The 18,859-nt window shown below is 45.0% G+C and overlaps 3 protein-coding genes across 7 annotated transcripts in view; 1 reads left to right on the top strand and 2 right to left on the bottom strand.

Moving 5' to 3' along the window:
* Positions 1-277: 277 nt before the first annotated feature.
* CHTF8 (chromosome transmission fidelity factor 8) lies at positions 278-11,314 on the bottom strand. 2 transcript variants are annotated; one of them, XM_035024901.1, is made up of 4 exons: positions 11,235-11,314; positions 3,731-3,788; positions 3,354-3,471; positions 278-2,952 (listed from the first exon to the last, which is right to left on the bottom strand). In XM_035024901.1, the coding sequence occupies exons 2-4, from the start codon at positions 3,751-3,753 to the stop codon at positions 2,728-2,730; spliced, it is 366 nt and encodes a 121-aa protein (XP_034880792.1). In that variant the 5' UTR covers positions 3,754-3,788; positions 11,235-11,314; the 3' UTR covers positions 278-2,727. The 2 variants fall into 2 exon arrangements, with proteins under 2 accessions (XP_034880792.1, XP_034880793.1); XM_035024902.1 differs by lacking the exon at positions 11,235-11,314 and adding an exon at positions 10,837-10,886 and having other exon boundaries at positions 1,112-2,952.
* Positions 278-11,320, bottom strand: DERPC (DERPC proline and glycine rich nuclear protein). 3 transcript variants are annotated; one of them, XM_035024898.1, is made up of 4 exons: positions 11,235-11,320; positions 3,731-3,788; positions 3,354-3,471; positions 278-2,952 (listed from the first exon to the last, which is right to left on the bottom strand). In XM_035024898.1, exon 4 carries the CDS (start codon positions 2,729-2,731, stop codon positions 1,112-1,114), a length of 1,620 nt encoding a protein of 539 aa, XP_034880789.1. In that variant the 5' UTR covers positions 2,732-2,952; positions 3,354-3,471; positions 3,731-3,788; positions 11,235-11,320; the 3' UTR covers positions 278-1,111. The 3 variants fall into 3 exon arrangements, with proteins under 3 accessions (XP_034880789.1, XP_034880790.1, XP_034880791.1); XM_035024899.1 differs by lacking the exon at positions 11,235-11,320 and adding an exon at positions 10,837-10,886 and having other exon boundaries at positions 509-2,952; XM_035024900.1 differs by lacking the exons at positions 3,354-3,471; positions 11,235-11,320 and adding an exon at positions 10,837-10,886 and having other exon boundaries at positions 509-2,952.
* Positions 11,321-11,344: 24 nt separating this feature from the next.
* Positions 11,345-18,859, top strand: part of UTP4 (UTP4 small subunit processome component) — a 34,680-nt gene continuing 27,165 nt past the window's right edge. The window contains exons 1-4 of one of the 2 annotated variants that reach the window (XM_035024895.1): positions 11,345-11,425; positions 13,189-13,349; positions 16,246-16,437; positions 17,703-17,787. In XM_035024895.1, the coding sequence (XP_034880786.1) occupies positions 13,191-13,349; positions 16,246-16,437; positions 17,703-17,787 (436 nt within the window). In that variant the 5' untranslated portion in view covers positions 11,345-11,425; positions 13,189-13,190. Of the gene's footprint in view, positions 11,426-12,797; positions 13,350-16,245; positions 16,438-17,702; positions 17,788-18,859 lie in introns of those variants that run through there. The other variant, XM_035024894.1, reaches the window with a different exon arrangement.

The raw sequence follows: 18,859 nt of genomic DNA, 5'->3' as shown, positions 1-18,859 counted from the left end.
CCTGGGGCATACAGCAGGCCCACCTTATTGGTAACTGCACAACCTCTGGTGGCTTAACTTTTTTTTTTATTGTTGAGGATGGGCAAGGTCTCTGGTGAAATCACTGGCAGATGAATGAGTCCTAGCTAAGGTTAAAAGTCAACGCTTGCTTCCTGCTTGAGTGACCGCGTTTTACCTGGCAGATAACGTAGGATTGTGGCCAAGCTGAAACAACGAAAAGCAGTGGGTAAAATTCCTTTCCTGTGGGAACAGGTAACGAAGTGGAGTGACATCGGCAGCCCTCTCATCCCATTTATTAAAGAAACGGTAAGAAAAGATACAAGCAGGAGAAAAACCGACCATCCTCTCACATCAGGCTGAACGAAGCACAGTGATATCTCCCCTTTAGCCCTCCCACCCACCCACCCCCCACCCCAATTCCCATCCACATCAGTTTAAATTTTGAGGTTCTTTGATCAGGAGTACTAGTGGAGAGGGAGTTAGATGAGCAGTGGAGCCTTGACTCTGGCCTCCTCAAAGTCCCAGGAGAAGGAAGCTGCAGGCCCAGTCAATCAAGCAGAAATTGTATTTGGTGGGTCTTGAAGTGGTTGCCCACCTCCCTGTTCTGTGTTCAAGCCCCCAGGGAAAGGTATGGCAGTAGAGGACGACCAGGTCCAAGCTGCCCAGGTCAGAGCTGCTGAAGCACAGTCTGTTCACCAACGCAGTATTTCTAGAGAGCAGTGAGCGGATTCTCCAGTGGTGAGCAGGGGACTACATGTGAATTGGGACCTGCAGGCCAATGTATCCCTGAGGAAAAGTCCACATGAACAATTCAAGAAACTAGTAAGAAACAAGGGGCAGAAAGCTGTGGGACAAAAGCACAGCAGGCTCCTGGAGGGCTGGAGATCCTTTCTCTCAAGGTCAGGATCATTCTCACCTGCCGTTATCCATCTCCCACATAAAACATTTCACCTTCAGTCAAGAAAGCAAAGGAAAAAGATGGCTCATCTGAACTTGAGCCCCAGCTATGTACTTCAGACTGTAGCTCCGCATCTACCCTTACTTGTAACACAGCGCCTGCCCAGAACCATGGTGCCTAAAAACCAAAGTGGTCCTGGAGAGAAAACGGTGTTTAAGGGGGTAACATTCCATTTGGGTACATTGCAGCCATTGGACCCCCTGGTCTGGGGAAAGCAGCTGGGTTTGTGCCAGGGAGGCTCCCCACTCTAGGAAACGGGACCAAAGTCTTGCTTACAGGGCCATTCATCCTTGGAAAGGAAGCTGGGTTTAGACCCAGGGTCCCAGATGGCCTTGCAAAAGGAGCTGGGTTGATACCCACAGGGCCTGCTGGAGAAGAGCCCAGGGGCCCAGGAGCTGACCGGGGGAAAGTAACCTGACCAGGGCCTAATGGGCCAGTAGACCTTGGGAAGGCAGCGGGACTTGGACCCTGCAAGCCACTGGCCCTTGGGAAGTTAGCTGGGTTGGGACCTAGTGGCCCAGAGGTTCTTGGGAAAATTGCTGGACTTGAGCCCTGGAGGCCAGCAGACCTCTGGAAGGTAGATGGATTTGAAGCCAATGTGCCAGAGGACTGAGAGAAGGCAGCTGGATTCAGGCCCCCTGAACCTGTCCCCCTTGGAAAGGGATTCGCATTTACCCCCATGGGCCCAGCTGGCCTTGAAAAATGAGCTGAATTAGGACCTATGGGGCCAGGAGCCCTGGACATGGATGGATTTGGCCCTGGAAGGCCAATTCCCCGAGAGCCAGGACCGGAGTTTGGGCCTATGGGGCCAGGTACTCTTGCCATAGAGGATGGGCTTGTGCCCATGTTTCCAGAAGCCTGTGAGAAAGCAGCTGAATTTGCTCCTAAAAGACCTGCTGCTCTTAGAATGGGGGCAAGATCTAAGCCTTGAGGTCCAGCCATTCTTAAGTTAAGACCAGATCCTGTGCCCAGGAGGCCACCCGCTCTGTTGTCCACATTAGGGCCTGGGCCCAGGCCACCTGCCCTTGGGTTGGGTCCAAGGCCTGGGCCCAGGCCACCTGCTCTTGGGCTGGGCCCAAGGCCTGGGCCTGGAAACATACCCGACCTCGGGGCAGGGTTTGTACCAACGAAGCCTGACCTCAGATTGGGACTTGGTCCTGGTCCCAGGCCAACGGGCCTAGGATTAGGAGGACCATTCCCAGGAGTCAACAGGACACCTGCTCTCAGGTTGGGCCCAGGCCCAGGGCCCATAGGGCCGCCACTTCTGGGGTCGGGACCCGTTCCCAGGAGACCACCTGACCTTGGGTTGGACATAGGACCCGGCCCTGGGAGACCCCCTAACCTTGGGTTAGACAGAGGCCCTGGACCTGGAAGAGCCCCTGCCCTAGGGTTTAGAGATGGCCCTGGGCCTGGGCCCAAAAGGCCACCGGGCCTTGGGAAAGAAACTGCACCTGCACCAGTGGGATTCATCCCTCTTGGAAAAGAAGCCATGCCTGGGTCACGAGCACCAGCAGGGAAAGGTGCTGGATTTGAAGCCAATGAGCCTGATGAAGTTGGAAAAGGCGATGGGTTCCTTGGAAATGGGGCCAGATTTCCACCAAGAGAACCGGATGCCATGAGGAAGGGATCAGAATTCATGCCTAGCGGGTGGCCTGTGTTCAAAACAGGACCCCCCTGTGGTCCCAGGGAACCGTCGAGCCGTCCTCGAGGTGGCAACTGAGCACGAGTCCAAGGAGTTGGCCGCTCTCTAGGGAAAATCCGGGGTTCTTTCATACTTTCTTGGGGACGTTGGTGATAATGGGCTTGGGGCGAGTTTTGAAAAGGATCTTGTTTTTGATGAGTGCTGTCACCAGGTACCGGGTGCCAGTCTTGCAGCCAAGTTCATCACAGTCCTGCTCCCCAGGAGTGTGTTTGACAAGAACGGCAAAAGGTTTCTCCAGATGGATGATTTTTCCATACAGGATATGATGCCCCACGATCAGCACAGGGATTCCCTTCGGCAGAACAAGAATGAAATGCCTGAGGTTCAGGGCAAGGTCATAACACTCAGGTGCCTTCTAGAGCTGCTCCTGGCGAGCAATGCTGGCACCTCCAGTCCCTGGTATGGCTCTACTACTGCTGAAGAGCCACACCAGACAACCACCCTCGTGCCCTTTTTACTCTTTGTAGCCCCAGGTAAGAGAATTCCCACTTTTCAGAACTGTGATTTTCCAGATTCCCCAAAGCTAAATTTCCCTGCTACTGCAGGGGTCGGGGGAGAACAAGCAGATAGCTTAGATTAGCTAGACCTCGAATAACAAACCTGAGGGCAGTCCTCACTCTGGGTCCTGGGAGCACCACCTTGGTGTAGCTTGCTTTCCTGAGGCATTAGGCAGGGAAAGAAAAGTCCCCTCACCTCAGTGGTGTAATGTAGGTCTCCCAGGAGGTTTCCAGCTAATCCAGTGCTGTAGCGAGCCTCGATCTCCCCCTGTAGCTCCATCAGCACCCATTCTGCCAGGCCTCCAGCCCCAGTACTGCAAGCAAAGGGCTGGCGGTTACAATATTTTTGAGGGGTGAAGGATGAATAGTGTCCTACACCACCATTCAAGGCCCAAAGGAACTCTGTTGAGCACAAGTTCTTGGAAAATTAGGCAGTGCTAGGCACTGAACTACAGATGAAATGCAAGGATGTGTGCAAGATGCACCTGAGGACCCTGATTCTTCCAGGAAAATTTCAAACGTATACAACCCTAATCGTTCAAGCTAAACAAAAAAGTCTCAAAATGTACTTACCTGGAAATAACAATTTGCACCATGAGCTTTCCGTCTTTAAAAAGCAACTGAAAATAAGCTGTAGAGGAAAAAAAAATTTAGAATAATAATGATAGCTAATATTTATCATGTACTGTGTGTGAGGCCTTTTTCTAAGTACTTTAGACAGATTTTCTTTCATTCCCCTAACAATGCTATAAGCTGTAAATATTTTTGAATTGACACTGTATGTTCAACATTGCTTAAGATCACCAATGGTCAATAATGGTATGGAAAGTTAGTAGATAAGGTCATGTACTTACTAGTCAACGAGCCAGAATTTGAACCCAGAACATACACTATAGCCCACACTGCTGACCACTATGCTAACTTGCCTTTCTCAAGAATGTTCTATTTCCTATTCTGCATATTTCTAAAAAAACTAAATAATTCATTTAGATTTTACTTTTCCCTTTGGTGATATAAAATATGAACTTCCCAAGTCTAACACTCTGGTTATATTTCAAGGTTCAAAGGACCTCCTTTAACAAAAGCCAAGAAACGAAAAAGTCCTTCAGGCAACTTCGGTGAATGCTACATGGTATCTAACATGATTCTCATTATATGCGTTGACCATCTTTGAGGTATACCCTGACACTCAATCTTATTTTATGACACTTTCATTTTATGCAACAGTACCACCTGGTGGCAAGTTTGCAGTACTCTAAAAGAATGGGTTAAAGTGAGTATTTTTTGCGAGACAACTGGCTTCACTTGTCTTTCTAGGAAAGATAGATTCACGGGGGACTGAGGGGTTGGGGGATCTAAACTACACGTTCTGTTTAAGTCTTTCCAATAAATCGATGGAACTCAGTGGAAAGTTATTAGTCCAGTGTTTACCAACTGTAGTACACTGTATGTTAATAGGTGTAATTGTGCTCAAGCTTAGTAAACATTGGATTAAAAAGTTAAACAGGTTTCTTCACTGATACATTAACCTTCATTTTGGATCTCCAGGGAAAAGTATATTGCCAAGAGCCTTATAGGATGGCAGAACTTCTCTATTCTTGAGCACCAAACATACTTTGGGAACATGAGGTCAGTCAATTCACTGGTCTTCAAATTCAAATATAAACAGTAGCTAATACTTACTGAATTTTTACTATGAATCAGATTCTGTACACGCTTTAGAACCCAGGCCACCTGTCTTTATCTATACTCAAAATCAATACGTTCCCAAAGGAGAAAACCAAGTACTAGTGAGAATGAAAGACATCAAAGCATCAGGCAGGCACTGCAGACACGGTCAGAAGGGCAACAGGGGGTCCAGAAGGCATCTGTAAGTCAGACCTTCTGCAGCAGCACCAGCTGTGGTGCTGCTTGAGAACAAATACACGAGGCTCAAGGGCAAAGGTCTTCTGACAGGCTAAGGAGGCCCTACACCACCGTCAACTGAACAACCAAAAGCACCTTTAAAATTCTTCTAAGGTTTCTTGAAGAAAGGATTACAATTTAAAACTGGAAGACTTAAAGTCAGGTTCCAGCCTGTAAGTGTAGAACTTTTCACTGTGTCATCATACACAAGTCACTTAATGACCATGGGGCTAACACCTAGATTATCAGACTCATCACACTACTGTGAAGACCACATATATGCAAAAGTGCTTTAAAGACAGTTATTTTTTTAGAAAATGGAAAAAGCAAATCGGTATTCCCACACTGTAATTTTGACTATAATTTAGAGAGTGATAGGTGTATTTCACCCATGAATCAAAAAAACCTCAAGAGGGGCGCCTGGGTGGCTCAGTCGTTAAGCGTCTGCCTTCGGCTCAGGTCATGATCTCCAGGTCCTGGGACTGAGACCTGCATCAGGCTCCCTGTTTGGCGGGAAGCGGGCTTCTCCCTCTCCCACTTCCCCTGCTTGTGTTCTCTCTCTCACTGTGTCTCTGTCTTATAAATAAATAAAATCTTTAAAAAAAAAAAAACCTCAATAACTAGAAACTGAAGTTGGAAAGTTTCTAAAGGTTAATAAATGCATATAGATTAAAGGGTTCTTATAACTAAGCTTTTGATGACTGATAATGCACTATATGTTTCTTGATGGCTATAATAATACATAGGTAGTTTCTGAGAAACAATTAAGTGTTCATACAGATAAACAAGTTCTGGAAGACCACGGCAGGGAAGGAAATCAATCTCTAAGGCCTCTGGAAACACATCTGAGAGGAGTACGTATGGGACTGTTTTAGGGGGATGCAGAAATATTTTCAGTGCATTCCACATTTCCTGAACAGTTTCCTTTTAGAACAGGAATTCACAACAGTGGCCCAAGTGGGCAAAGGAAAACAGATGCCTGATAGCTGGGTCAGAAGAGCTTTACCCACTTATATAGGAGGCCCTGCCTCAGTAGATCTCTCCATACTGGCAAACATCTAGCAATGCTCCTGAAAATACAAATTCTGGGGCCTACAGCTTCACCATTCTGCTGCTGTCCGTAGTCATGCTGGTTAAAAGTAGTGCTAGTCCTACTGGGATGCTGCAGATGTGAACACTAATGAAGTTCAGACCCACTCATAGGAACCTGTGGACTGGCCTGGCTACATTTATGTACATGGGAGAAACGGAAGAGAAGGCATTCCTTTAGCAAATTTTAAAAATCTGCTTTAGGGGTGCCTGGGTGTTGCAGTTAAATGGCCAGCTCAGGTCATGATCTCAGGGTTGTGAGACTGAGCCCCATGTTGGCTCCGTGCTCAGTGTGGAGTCTACTTGAGATTCTCTCTCTTCCTCTGCCCCTCCCACTCATGAATGAGTGCTCTCAAATAAATCTTCAAAAATCTACTTTAGTGCCTTAAAATAGGCTATCGCCTGAATTTTATTATTCCTTTTCTTGCTCCTTGAGATAACTACCCTAGGCAACTTGAATTCTCAGGGCCAGAGTAAGTAGGTATACCTGGGTACTTCACTGAGGACACACCTGACGGGAGATGACAGGGAATGTGTATTTCACTTAATGTGGAGCTGACTAAAGAATCTGATAACACGCAGCCCAATCTGTCCCTATACTCTTGACAGTAGGCAGGTGGTAAGAAAACGAAGAGGTGAAGTAGTATAATACAAATCAAATCCTATTAGTAATAACAAATATAACATTATGATAAAATATTTTCTGTATAACAAAAAAAATTCTAGGGGCCCCTGGGTGGGTCAGTCAGTTAAGCGTCTGCCTTTGGCTCGGGTCATGATCCCAGGGTCCTGGGATAGAGCCTCGCACCGGGCTCCCTGCTCAACGGGAAGCCTGCTTCTCCCTTTCCCACTCCCCCTGCTTGTGTTCCCTCTCTCGCTGTGTCTCGCTCTGTCAAATACAATCTTCATTTAAAAAAAAAAAAAAATCAAATCCTAAGTCTTCAGTCTCAACTAATTCCAACATTAAAGTAGAACAATTTCTACATACTTATTCTAAGATACTGCTTGTACAGAAATTGCAGATTTATTAAAAACCTTTGAAGACACAGCCTGAAAAATACACTCTATCAAATCATGAAACTAAAAAGGAGTCACTGGAGATTTGGTGAGGACCAACTTACTTGCCTTTGGTTAAGAATAATAATTCTAAGTTGACAGTATGTTTAACTGTAGAGCCAAGGAAAAATTTCTGCAATGTCACTTTTTGAAAGATGTTTAATTCACTGTACTTCAGAGGGGAGTCTCATAGGCCACAACTAGTGTGGGCCTGGAGTGATGGCCAAGTGGTGGGGGGGGAACCTCTTTCCCCTGAAATGAATTATTTCAGCTCCTCCCACCCCCATATCTCAAAAAAGGAGGAAATTTTTTCCTGCTTAATTTTTCCAGGCCTTCACATCACTAAACAATATAATTTTATATTCCTAACTCATTTTTTTTTTTTTAAGAATTTATTTGACAGAGAGAGACACAGCGAGAAAGGGAACACAAGCAGGGAGAGGGAACACAAGCCAGGGGAGCGGCAGGGAGAGGGAGAGGGAGAAGCAGGCTTCCCTCGGAGCAGGCAGCCCAATGAGGGCTTGATCCAGTCCAGGATCCTGGAACCATGACCTGATGCTTTAATGACTGAGCCACCCAGGCACCCCTCAAGTTTAGCTTTCTAAAGGAAACTTCTTCTAAAGTACTTTAAATATTCTAATTAACTCTCAATATTTTCCTATTTAAAAGAAATAAAAGGTCTTTTCTGGGGCTTCAAAATTTGTGGAAATTTCTTGCCCCAGATCATCCTAAGACATGAAGACAGTCTGGGGGTCCCAGGTAAAGTCAACACACTACTGCTTCTCAGGACAGTGGTCTAATAACTTTAAGACCCCTGAACAAACTACAGCACAGCAAAAGAATCAGCATTTCAAAACCAATCCAGAGCCACAATGAAGCCCCACTCAAAATTCAAAGATTTAAGTGGAACTGTATCAATCTGGGACATACCTTATTTAACTGTCTTTGACTTCTACCTCTACTTTGAGTTTAGTTACTATTAAAGTTATTACTAAAACCTGGAAAAAAAATCAGAGTACAAACACAATTTAAGAAGAAAAATCCAGGCAGAGCATTATAATACAAAAAGCTTCATTTCTCCCATAGCTAAATTTCTGTGGAGACTTATCTGATTTTCTGGTTTCATCTTGAGAACAACCTTAATGACGTAAGCACTCTTATTCCCATTTTACAGATGAGGAAACGTGCTTAGAGAAACTAAAGGTTAAGTAACTCGTCACAGAGCTAGTAAGTGGGATGTGAACTTAACCCCTCCACAATATGGCCTCTCCAGCAGTCCTCTCCCACAAATCCTCAAATACAGTACTTCTGTATAACTTCTGATTGTTTTACAGAGATCAGTAACCTACACAACTACCAGCCAAGTACCTATTACATCTCTGGGGTAGGCAGTCAAAAACAAGCCTTTTTATCATATTCAATTGATGAAATTTAGGGATCTACTCAATGTCACCTCCAAGATTGAAAACTAAGTATAAGGCAAAATAAGCCAAAAGAACAGAGGACATTCTTTGTCACGGATTCATTTTAATCTTCAACAAAATTAAGTCTCTTATAGTTTATTTTCTAAACTGTTAAATGTTAAATTGTTCAGATTACTAATGTCTTACAGACAACAGAATGAATGAGCAATGATCCTCATAATCGTAACTGCCTCCAAAATACAATGTGGCAGAAGTGTGGTATGGATCCAATTAGAGAGAACATATACAGCTTTTACCCAAACAAGGGGACTCAATGGTGACTAAAAATAATTAAATTTTACTAGAGCTAAGCAGTACTTTATAAATTTTCATTACAACCTTTCTTCTTGTATTTTTTTAAGATAGGAAATAAAGGCTTTAACTTTACAATTCTTAATATAAAAATTCATTTTTTATTTAAAAAAATTAAATACGTGACACAAAAGGTTTTCAAATTGCAAGACCAACACCTAGCATTTACTGAGCTTTTATTCAGTCCCAGGGACGGTTGTTTAGGAATGCAGGGAGAACTCAAGTCATCAGACCTGGATTCTGTCACTTATCCTAAGTGTGACATGGGATTAACAATCTAACCTTCTAAGTTTCAGTTTCCTCACCAATAAACTGGGTATAAGAAAGAACCTATCCCAGAGGGCTGTTGTGAAAACTTAATGAGGTTATGAACGGAAAGTCCTCAGCACAGTGCCTAAAACATGGTAAGCCTTTAGGGTCAAACGACTTATTACCAGCAGGGAATGTGGCATTTTCTTAGTATATGTTCAACAGAATGTCTAAATGCTATACTATATAATTATTTTCATGTGTATAGTGGACTAAACTTTCCTACAAAAGCAGCAGGTTATCAGAGTAAAACCAAGTTTACATAAATGGAAGAAAAATTCAAACATGACAGTCAAGGTTCACCAAACTGCTTCAAGGATTAAGTTCTGAAAGGTTTTTTCTCTTTTCTCTGAAGATAACTATTCTTCTATGTGCCTTTCCATCAAATGAACAATTTAGGAAGTTTTCATATACAAATGAATCAGATTATTTTTATTAGCAGTGTTATTGTGGTTTGTGACTGAAGGGGATGGTCTAGGTTTCAAAAGGAAAATCTTGTCTCCTGACAGGCTTATGTCATTAAACACTAAAATTCTGTTTCCAAATGAGAAGCGTGCTCCCCTCCAAAAAGGGGCTATGGAGGGTAGGTGGAAATGAATGCTTCCAAACTTTTCATTAGTGAAGAGTGTGTTCAAAAACATGTGTGGATACTATGCATACACGTGGTACTTTCCCATCACATTTTAGGATTCCCATGATGGGGGGAATCAATTACTGGTATTTGTAGACAATGGGTGGAAAAGATGACTTCAGTCGATCTGAGTTACTCCAGTTTTCTCCATCTTCTGCTACTCTGCAGCCCCATCTCAGCCCTTCCTCCTCTTATTGCTATGACCCCGTCTTCCCCAAAGCCCCTCTTTTCTAGCCCTGCTGGAGGTCTCACACTATCCTGGATTCTCCTCCCACCGAATCCCATCTTCTCCACCCTTTCCTCCGACCCCCTCCCATCCCTTCAGTGGGAGCTACAAAACACTTCCTATGTCTAGACCCGCCCACTTTCTGGGACTTCTCAATCCGCTTCCCCTCTCTTCCCCAACCCCCCTTCCAATTCACCCCCAGACTTTCGCTGGGACCTCCTACCAACCTATTTAACCCTTCCTCCTACCTCCCAAGGAAACTATTCTTTAAACTGCATTCCTCCACACCCCTCAAACCGTCCACCCTCCTCCCAAAAATTACTCTTTAAACGTTGTTCTTCTACCACCCCCATTCTCCAAATCGTTCCCTGTTTCCTCTTCAATCTGAAGTACTTAGCGCCTCCAGGACCCGACCCCACCCCACTGTTTAGTCTCTCACTCCGCCCACAAAAGAACCTGGATCACTCTTCCTTCTAACCATCCTCCCAATGATCTCTCCCAGCAGCTTCCCCCCGCGACTTAAAATGTCCCCTCGAACAAACCTCACAGTCCTACACCCCCAACCCTCCCACCAAGTCCCCTTTCTGATATTCCCGCTACTTCCCGGGTTCCAGTTCTACCCCGCTCCCGCAAGCCTCTCATGCGGGACTCCCTCCCCACCCGGGGAAAAGCCCCTTCCCGCACGTACCTCGAGGTTCCGGCCCGCGCCGCCCCCTTCTCCGTCCTCCGCCCGCGCTCGGCCACCCTTTCCGCCCTTCTCTCGCTCCGCCCCACTCGCTCCCTTCTTTCCCTCCGCCTTCCGTCTATACACCGCTCCCTTCCCCCCACAATTCCTGGCCCTCCCACCCCGGGGGGCCCTCTGGGTTCGCCCCCACCTCTGCGCGGCTCTCCTCGCTCCCTCCCCCTTCCCGGCCGCCCCTCCCCCTCCCGCCGCTCCCCGCCCCTCGGCTCGCCATTCTTCTCCTCGAGCCGAGCGCCCCACCCGGCCCCAGCTCCCTAGCTTCCCGCTCCCTCGCACCCTCGCCCCCATCCCCGGCTCAGCCCTCGTTCCCCGCGGCCTCCCGCGCACCCCGCCCGCGGCCTGACCTGCAATGGCGGCCGCCGAGCGCGGCGCCGCGCGGCCAACGGGCGACAACCGAACCTCCCGCCGCCGTCGCCGCCGCCGCGAGCACTGCCTGCGCACTTCCGGCTTTGCGCCGCAAGCACTTCCGGGGCAGAGCACGCGAGGGCGCGCGCACGTGGGGCCGCGGCAGAGAGAGGCGAGCCCCCATCGGTAGGTGAGTTGCGGAATGGGTGTGGGAAGCTGGCGGGAGAGAAAGGGATTTGAGTTGTGGGGTGCGGCCTGAGGCCGACGCCGGTGGAGTTCGCAGTTCCCCTTGTGCCTCGGCCTGGTGGGGGCTACTCCGTAGATTGCCGGAGAGTGAAGGGGCGGCGGAGTTCTAGCGCGCGCTTCAGATGCCCTCTTAGCCGGGCCGGGCCGGGCCGGGCCGAACGCGCCTGTTCTGCCCGTGGGTTCCTAACCTTGAAGGAAGACCAGTGAGGGGCAAACCAGAGTAGGCCCTTCTCTTCGCCGAGTGTGTATGTTTGCGGCGGTGGGGAGGGGATAGTTGACAGATGCCAGACTAAGTCCCGTCGCTTCCTTCCCGTGAGGAGTTCTTGGTTCTGCCTGCCCCATCAGCCTCACTTCCCTAACCTTAGCTTGAGTCTGTAATTTGGAAACTTAGCGTGCTGTAAAGTTAGGGAGAAGTGTTCGCTAAAATGCAGATTCCTAGTCTTCCTTCCCCACCCCCATCCTCCTCCAAACTAAGAGATTGGAATTCTGGAGCTGTGGAGTAGGACCCAGAATTCTGCATTTTTATTTTATTTTATTTTTAATTTTTTTTCTTTATTTGAGGGAGAGAGAGAACATGACAGGGGGGAGGGTCAGAGGGAAAAGCGGGGAGCCCGATGTGGGACTCGATCGTGGGACTCAGGACACGACCTGAGCCCAAGGCAGCGGCCCAACCAACTGAGCCACCCAGGCGCCCCTTCTGCATCTTTATTTATTTATTTTTTATTTCTTTTTAAGATTTGTCAGAGAGAGCACAAGCAGGGGGAACAGCAGGCTGAGGGAGAAGCAGGCTCCCCACTGAGCAAGGAGCCTGATTTGGGACTCGATCCCAGGAGCCTGGGATCATGACCTGAGCCAAAGGCAGACGCTTAACCGACTGAGCCACCCAGGTGTCCCAGAAGCCTGTATTTTTTTTTTTTTTTAGTTTTTTTTTTTTTTTTTTAATTTTATTTATTTGACGGAGAGACACAGCGAGAGAGGGAACACAAGCAGGGGGGAGTGGGAGAGGGAGAAGCAGGCTTCCCGCCGAGCAGGGAGCCCGATGCGGGGTCGATCCCAGAACCCTGGGATCATGACCTGAGCTGAAGGCAGATGCTTAACGACTGAGCCACCCAGGCGCCCCAGAATCCTGTATTTTTAAAAACCATTTTTTTCCAGATGATTTTGATGCAGGAGTTCTGTGGACTTGACTTTGAGAGACTGATTTAGGCTGTCAATATTTCTGGCTTCTTCAGAGTGTTAGTGGTGTTTACGCTTCTCTTCACCCCTCTCCCCCCCCCCCCAGCCCCCAAAACCTCACACACAAATTAGAAAGGAGTACCTTAGCTTCTGCCTCTGATAGAACTGGTCAGCACGATGTGCCTCCCTTCCTTTAGGTGCACACTCTCAATTAGAGAACGAGGTTATGTTCAGTCTTATGTCACCCTTCTTTCCCAGAGTACTTTCCTCAGGTAATTGGCAGGATTGTTAGGAGTCTGGGACATGCTCTATATGTTGATCTTTTCGTTTTTAGCTGAAGCATCCTGTGCTTCTGGCGATGGTTTTGTAGATTCTTGTGTGGGGTGTGAAAGCATCATTGGTTAGGTATTTAGAAGTGAACCTCAGTGAGATACAGTTGGGCTCTTCCATCCAGGACAGTGATAAGAAATAATACACGTGACATGCTGCTGTTAACGTTTAACAATAATGACTCTTTTTCCCCTCCCCCAGGAATGGGTGAATTTAAGGTCCATCGAGTACGTTTCTTTAATTATGTTCCATCAGGGATCCGCTGTGTGGCTTACAATAACCAGTCAAACAGATTGGCTGTTTCTCGAACAGATGGCACTGTGGAAATTTATAACTTGTCAGCAAACTACTTTCAGGAAAAAGTAAGTCATTTGGAAGCCTGATTCCGTGTTGCTGAGTTAATTTTCTTAAGTTCAATTCTACATCTTGTATGTCTTTTATATTCAAAGAGATCAAAAGAGAGTGACTCTCCCGAGTTGTTTAGAACTATGTAATTTGTGTAGTAAATATGCAGTCTCTTGTCTGAGCTCAGAGTTTTGATCTGTGTAATGTCAGAAAGATTCTACCTAGGAGTTGTGGTGGCTCACTGTCATTTGGAAACTGAGGTTTGCTGGATCTTTTGGACACAACAAAAAGGGAAACTGTCAAGACCATTGCTTTATATCAGTCTCTGCACTGCTGCAACTTTGGTAAGGTGTCATTTCCTGCTGGGGTTGTCAGTACCCATTTCATTGTTAATTCAGAAAAAACGATGAAACATCTTAGTATCAAACTTTCTGGTGACATGATTGTAGGAAGATGAATTTCTAAGTTCATCTGTCTGAGAGAATGTAGACTTAAATGCCTATATTTGGGAGTAAACGAGGAAAATACTGTTTGGGTGTATGCAGAGGGCTGTTACGGCAGGTTATTTTTCAAAGGCACTGATTACTGATTTCAGGTGCAACAAAATAATTCATTTCACATTTATTGTGTTATGCGTCTAGGCAGTGAATGGATGCCTGTGAATGGATAGCTGGATAAATGAATGAATTCAGTGCCCAGCAGCCTAGTACTTGGAATTTAGGCACCCTGCAGTTGTTTCTAAATGAGTGTGTGGCAAATGTTAGGCATTATGACAAGTGTCAGAAGCCCTACCTTGAAGGAGCTCAGTGTCCAGTGGGGGAAATAGGAGTATACAGTTTCCAAACAGTAGGCAAATTTTATGATAAAGCTAAGCACAGACATAAAATCTTAGTGGAGAGTTGCTTTACTCTAAAGATGTGAGTTTAGGAATCCTGGAAAGGATGAAAAACGTCCTATGGTACATGCTTGTTGCACTCTGTGATATCTCTTGTCATTTATGATGATTAAAATTATAAGAGTTCGTATGTTTGTTTAATGTTTTTCTTCCCCACTGAATTTCAAATTTTATGAAGGGACCATGTCACTGATATTGATGACTGTATTCCCAGCATTTAGCAAGTGCCTAGTACAGAGCCACTCCTGAATTAATAATTGTTTAATGAGTAGTTCAACCATTCTTTACTTAGTATCTCATTTTTTTCTCTCATCTCTTCTTTTCTCAACAATAATTAATTTAATCTAGTCTTTCGCTTTCTCCATAGTCCCTTCCCTACTATTGTTAATCATTCTCAGAGCAAGAGTAGGGACTAGGAATAGGAATGAAAATGTTCTTTCTTTTCTTTTTAAGATTTTATGTATTTATTTGAGAGAGAGAGCGAGTGCACACGCAAGCAGGGGAGTAGCAGAGGGAGTGAGAGAAGTAGGCTCCCTGCCGAGCAGGGCTCAATCCCAGGACCCTGGTATCATGACCTGAGCCAGAGGCGGACAGACACTTAACAGACTGAGCCACCCAGGTGTCCCGAAAATTAAAATGTTCTCTTCACATTTGACTTTGGCACTTTGGGCAAGCTGCTTAACCCACAAGTACTTGTGTCATTTCAAGTTAAGAGAGGAAAAATTGTACCCACTCAGTCCCTTTCATGCTGAGCAGATATAAGAATAAAATGCCTTGATATGTATGAATACTTTTGTAAGTGTTGAGAAGGCACTTAGAAATCTGAGACTTGAATGAAACGCTGGATTGAGCTGCATTATTATTTTTAAAATGTTTAAGTTTATTCTTTTTTTTTTTAATTTAGTTATCTCTACACCCATCCAATGTGGGGCTCAAACTCATGACCCTGAGATCAAGAGTCATATGCTCTTCTGACTGAGCCAGCCAGGCACCTCCATTTATTTTATTTTTTTAATTTTAATGGTAAAATTGACACTATAAACAGCATTTATTTAAGTATATACATTGGGGTGCCTGGGTGGCTCAGTTGGTCAAGAGTCTGCCTTGGCTGAAGTCATGATCCCGGAGTCCCAGGATCGAGCCCCACATTGGGCTCCCTGCTCAGTGGGGAGTTTGCTTCTCCCTCTCCCTTTCTTCTTCCCCTGGCTCGTGTTCTCTCTCTGTCTCTTTCTCTGAAATAAATAAAATCTTTTTTTTTTTTTTTTTTTAAGAATTTATTTATTTGACAGAGAGAGGCACAGCAAGAGAGGGAACACAAGCCGGGGGAGTGGGTGAGGGAGAAGCAGTGCTAGATGGGAGCCTGTTGCAGGGCTCCATCCCAGGACGCTGGGATCATGACCTGAGCCGAAGCAGATGCTTAACGACTGAGCCACCCAGGAGCCCCATAAATAAAATCTAAAAGTCTATACGTTGATAACTTTGACATGTATAAGCCTTTGAAACCATCACCCAATCAAGATAGTTATATTTATTTTTTTTAAACTATATGTCAAATACGATTGTATATAAACTTTATTCTACTGAAAAGGTTTTGCAGAACAAGTCCTGGAAAGAGAAACAAAACCAACTGTGAGCATCTGGGTGACTCAGTCGATTGGGTATCTGCCTTTGGCTCAGGTCATGATCCTGGAGTCCCAGGATCCAGCCCTGCATCGGGTTCCCTGCTCAGCAGGGAGTCTGCTTCTCCCTCTGCCCCTTACCCTGCTCCTGTTCTCTCTCTCTCTCTCGCTGTCTCTCAAATAAATAAAATATTAAAAAGAAGAAACACAACTGTGTAGGTGACTAAAATTTGAATCTAAAAAATGAAAATCTTAATAAACATGATCTTCTGGTAGAACAAAACCCCACACTGGTTATTTCTAGGGAAGTGTTTTAATTTTTACCATGTTACCTGTGACCACTCATTGCTGCTAGGTGATTAATTCATGGTGAGTTGACAAGCTACTGTGTTTCTGTAGTTTTTTCCAGGTCATGAATCTCGGGCTACAGAAGCTCTGTGTTGGGCAAAAGGACAGCGACTCTTTAGTGCTGGACTCAATGGAGAAATTATCGAGTATGATTTGCAGGCATTAAACATCAAGTATGCCGTGGATGCCTTTGGAGGACCCATTTGGAGCATGGCTATCAGTCCCCATGGTTCTCAGCTTTTGGTCAGTAAGCAAGTATTGGTAATTTAAAGATTTCACTTTTAAATAATCTTTATACCCAACCTGGGGCTTGAATTCAAGACCCTGAGATCAAGAGTCGCGCACTCTACCGACTGAGCCAGCCAGGCACCCCAACTATTAGTAATTTAAAGCAAGATTTCACTTGTGCTTACGTGAAGTTTCTTCTCTGTGTTCACAGGAGGGTAAAGTTATATTATGACGTGTAGCAACTCCAATCTGAGGTACATTCCAGCAACCCCAATAAAAGATTGGAGTTGATATAGGGGATTAAAAATCACTTGTCTTGGGGCGCCTAGGTGGCTCAGATGGTTAGGTGTCTGCCTTCGGCTCGGGTCATGATCCCGGGGTCCTGGGATCGAGCCCCACATTGGGTTCCCTGCTGAGCGGGGAGCCTGCTTCTCCCTCTCCCTCTGCCTCTGCCTGCCGTCCCCCCTCCTTGTACTCTCTCTCTCTCTTTCAAAAAAAAAAAAAAAACTTAAAAAAAAACCCTTGTCCTTTTGCATCCTCTCTGCTGCTACTTTGGACCTCATTTATTCATTTATGAAATGAGAGGCTTATTTTGGTTTAGCATTTCTCAAACTATACTTTAGAATTGGGAGATGTGGACTCTTTTTTGTTGTATTGTGCTTTATGTTTTATGGTAAATATCATTAGAATATGGTTTGTTAACATGAAATCCTTTCGTAGATTCACAACACATTGATGTCTGTTAAAAGTTATGGGAGGTCCTTCCACAGGTTAACTTATGGAACTATGTTTTACCACAGTGTTTCTCAAAAATTGTTTGAGTGCAGACTGAGAAGACAGCCCCCCCCCCCCACATACTTGTTATCGTTAAAATTGGTGCTTCCAGATACTTCATTTTCTGGGATTCTATGATTCTTGTTTGATTTGCACTAATTTATACAACATCTTGACATGTCTCCATTTAGGTTGTATAGTTAATGGGTATTTTATTTAGGCCATGGGTCTCTAGAAGATATGTGCTGTGAAATCCTACTTCTTTTCCATGTCCTGTACAGGAATTGGGCCACTGATTAGCCTGTTTTCTAGCTAGGACTTGAAGGCTGCCAAGAATACACTCTCAGTGTCTTGGTACCAGTAAGTTTTTTCTTCTCTCACATAGTATTTTTCTTTTTCACAGCAAGTGACAGTTTTAGGGAAGAAATGTTTATATTTGTAGAAACATATATTTAGTTATACAAAATGCTTGTTTTCTCTATTTTCTGAGTCTCTTTCTCTAATAGGTTGGCTGTGAAGACGGATCTGTGAAGCTATTTCAAATCACCCCAGACAAAATCCAGTTTGAAAGAAATTTTGATCGGCAGAAAAGTAAGGGTTATTTTTGGTGGGGCAGTGAGTAGCCTTAACAAGAAATTATGTTTCTGTGCCTCTGGGGATAGGCTATGTTTCCATGCGTCCAAGTACTAGTTTATCTACATGCTGACTTTACCTACGTATAGGGTATATGCTCGAAGCCATCCCTCACTCAGGCTTTCTTTATCCTGTAGCATAGTTGTGATTGCCTGCTTCAGTATTATAGAAAACATGAAATCCAAAATAGGAAAGCTAGTGTTTCTGTGTAAGTCACTTTGTTAGTTTTCACTTACTTTTTTTTTGAAGTTTTAATGTTGTGCATAAAGTCTTAAAACTAGAATTTTTAAACAATTGCCCCCGTCCCACCTGGACCAGTTGACACTGACTTCTGGAGCAGGGGGTTGGCAAACTTTTTCTTTAAGGATAGCAGGTAGTAAATATTTTAGGTTTATGCTCTATCAACTCTCTTGTCACATAAAAATAGCCATTGATAATACTTAAACAAATGGGTATGGCTCTGCTTTGGTAAAACTTTATTTATGAAAACATTTGGTGGGCCTGATTCGTGCTTTGGGCCATAGCTTGCTGATCCTTCTAAAAAACAGTACCTGTCCCCTGTATTGTGTCTATCAGTAATATTTATTGTCTGCTATTTAGATTCCTTTTGATTGATTGATTGATTTATAAAGATTTTATTTTTTTAAGATTTTATTTATTTATTTTGACAGAGAGTGAGCATAAGAAGGGGGAGTGGGAGAGGGAGAAGCAGGCTCCCCACCGAGCAGGGATCCCGATGTGGGGCTCAGTGCCGGGGCCCTGGGATCATGACCTGAGCCAAAGGCAGACGCTTAACTGACTGAGCCACCCAGGCGCCCTATAAAGACTTTAAGTAATCTCCACACCTATCACAGGGCTCAAACATAACCCCGAGGTCAGGAGTCGCATGCTCTACCAATTGAGGCAGCCAGGCTTGGGTGTTTTTTGGGGTTTTTTGTTTGTTTATTTTTATTTTTTTTAAAGATTTTATTTATTTATTTGACAGAGAGAGACACAGCGAGAGAGGACACAAGCAGGGGGAGTGGCAGAA

The sequence above is a fragment of the Mirounga leonina genome, unplaced genomic scaffold, assembly GCF_011800145.1.
Source record: "Mirounga leonina isolate KUSES-001 unplaced genomic scaffold, KU_Mleo_1.0 Mir_180, whole genome shotgun sequence".
In the NCBI taxonomy this organism is placed as follows: Eukaryota; Metazoa; Chordata; class Mammalia; order Carnivora; family Phocidae; genus Mirounga; species Mirounga leonina.
The sequence above is the reverse complement of the archived record's forward strand: the minus strand, read 5'-3'. Positions and strand labels throughout refer to the sequence as shown.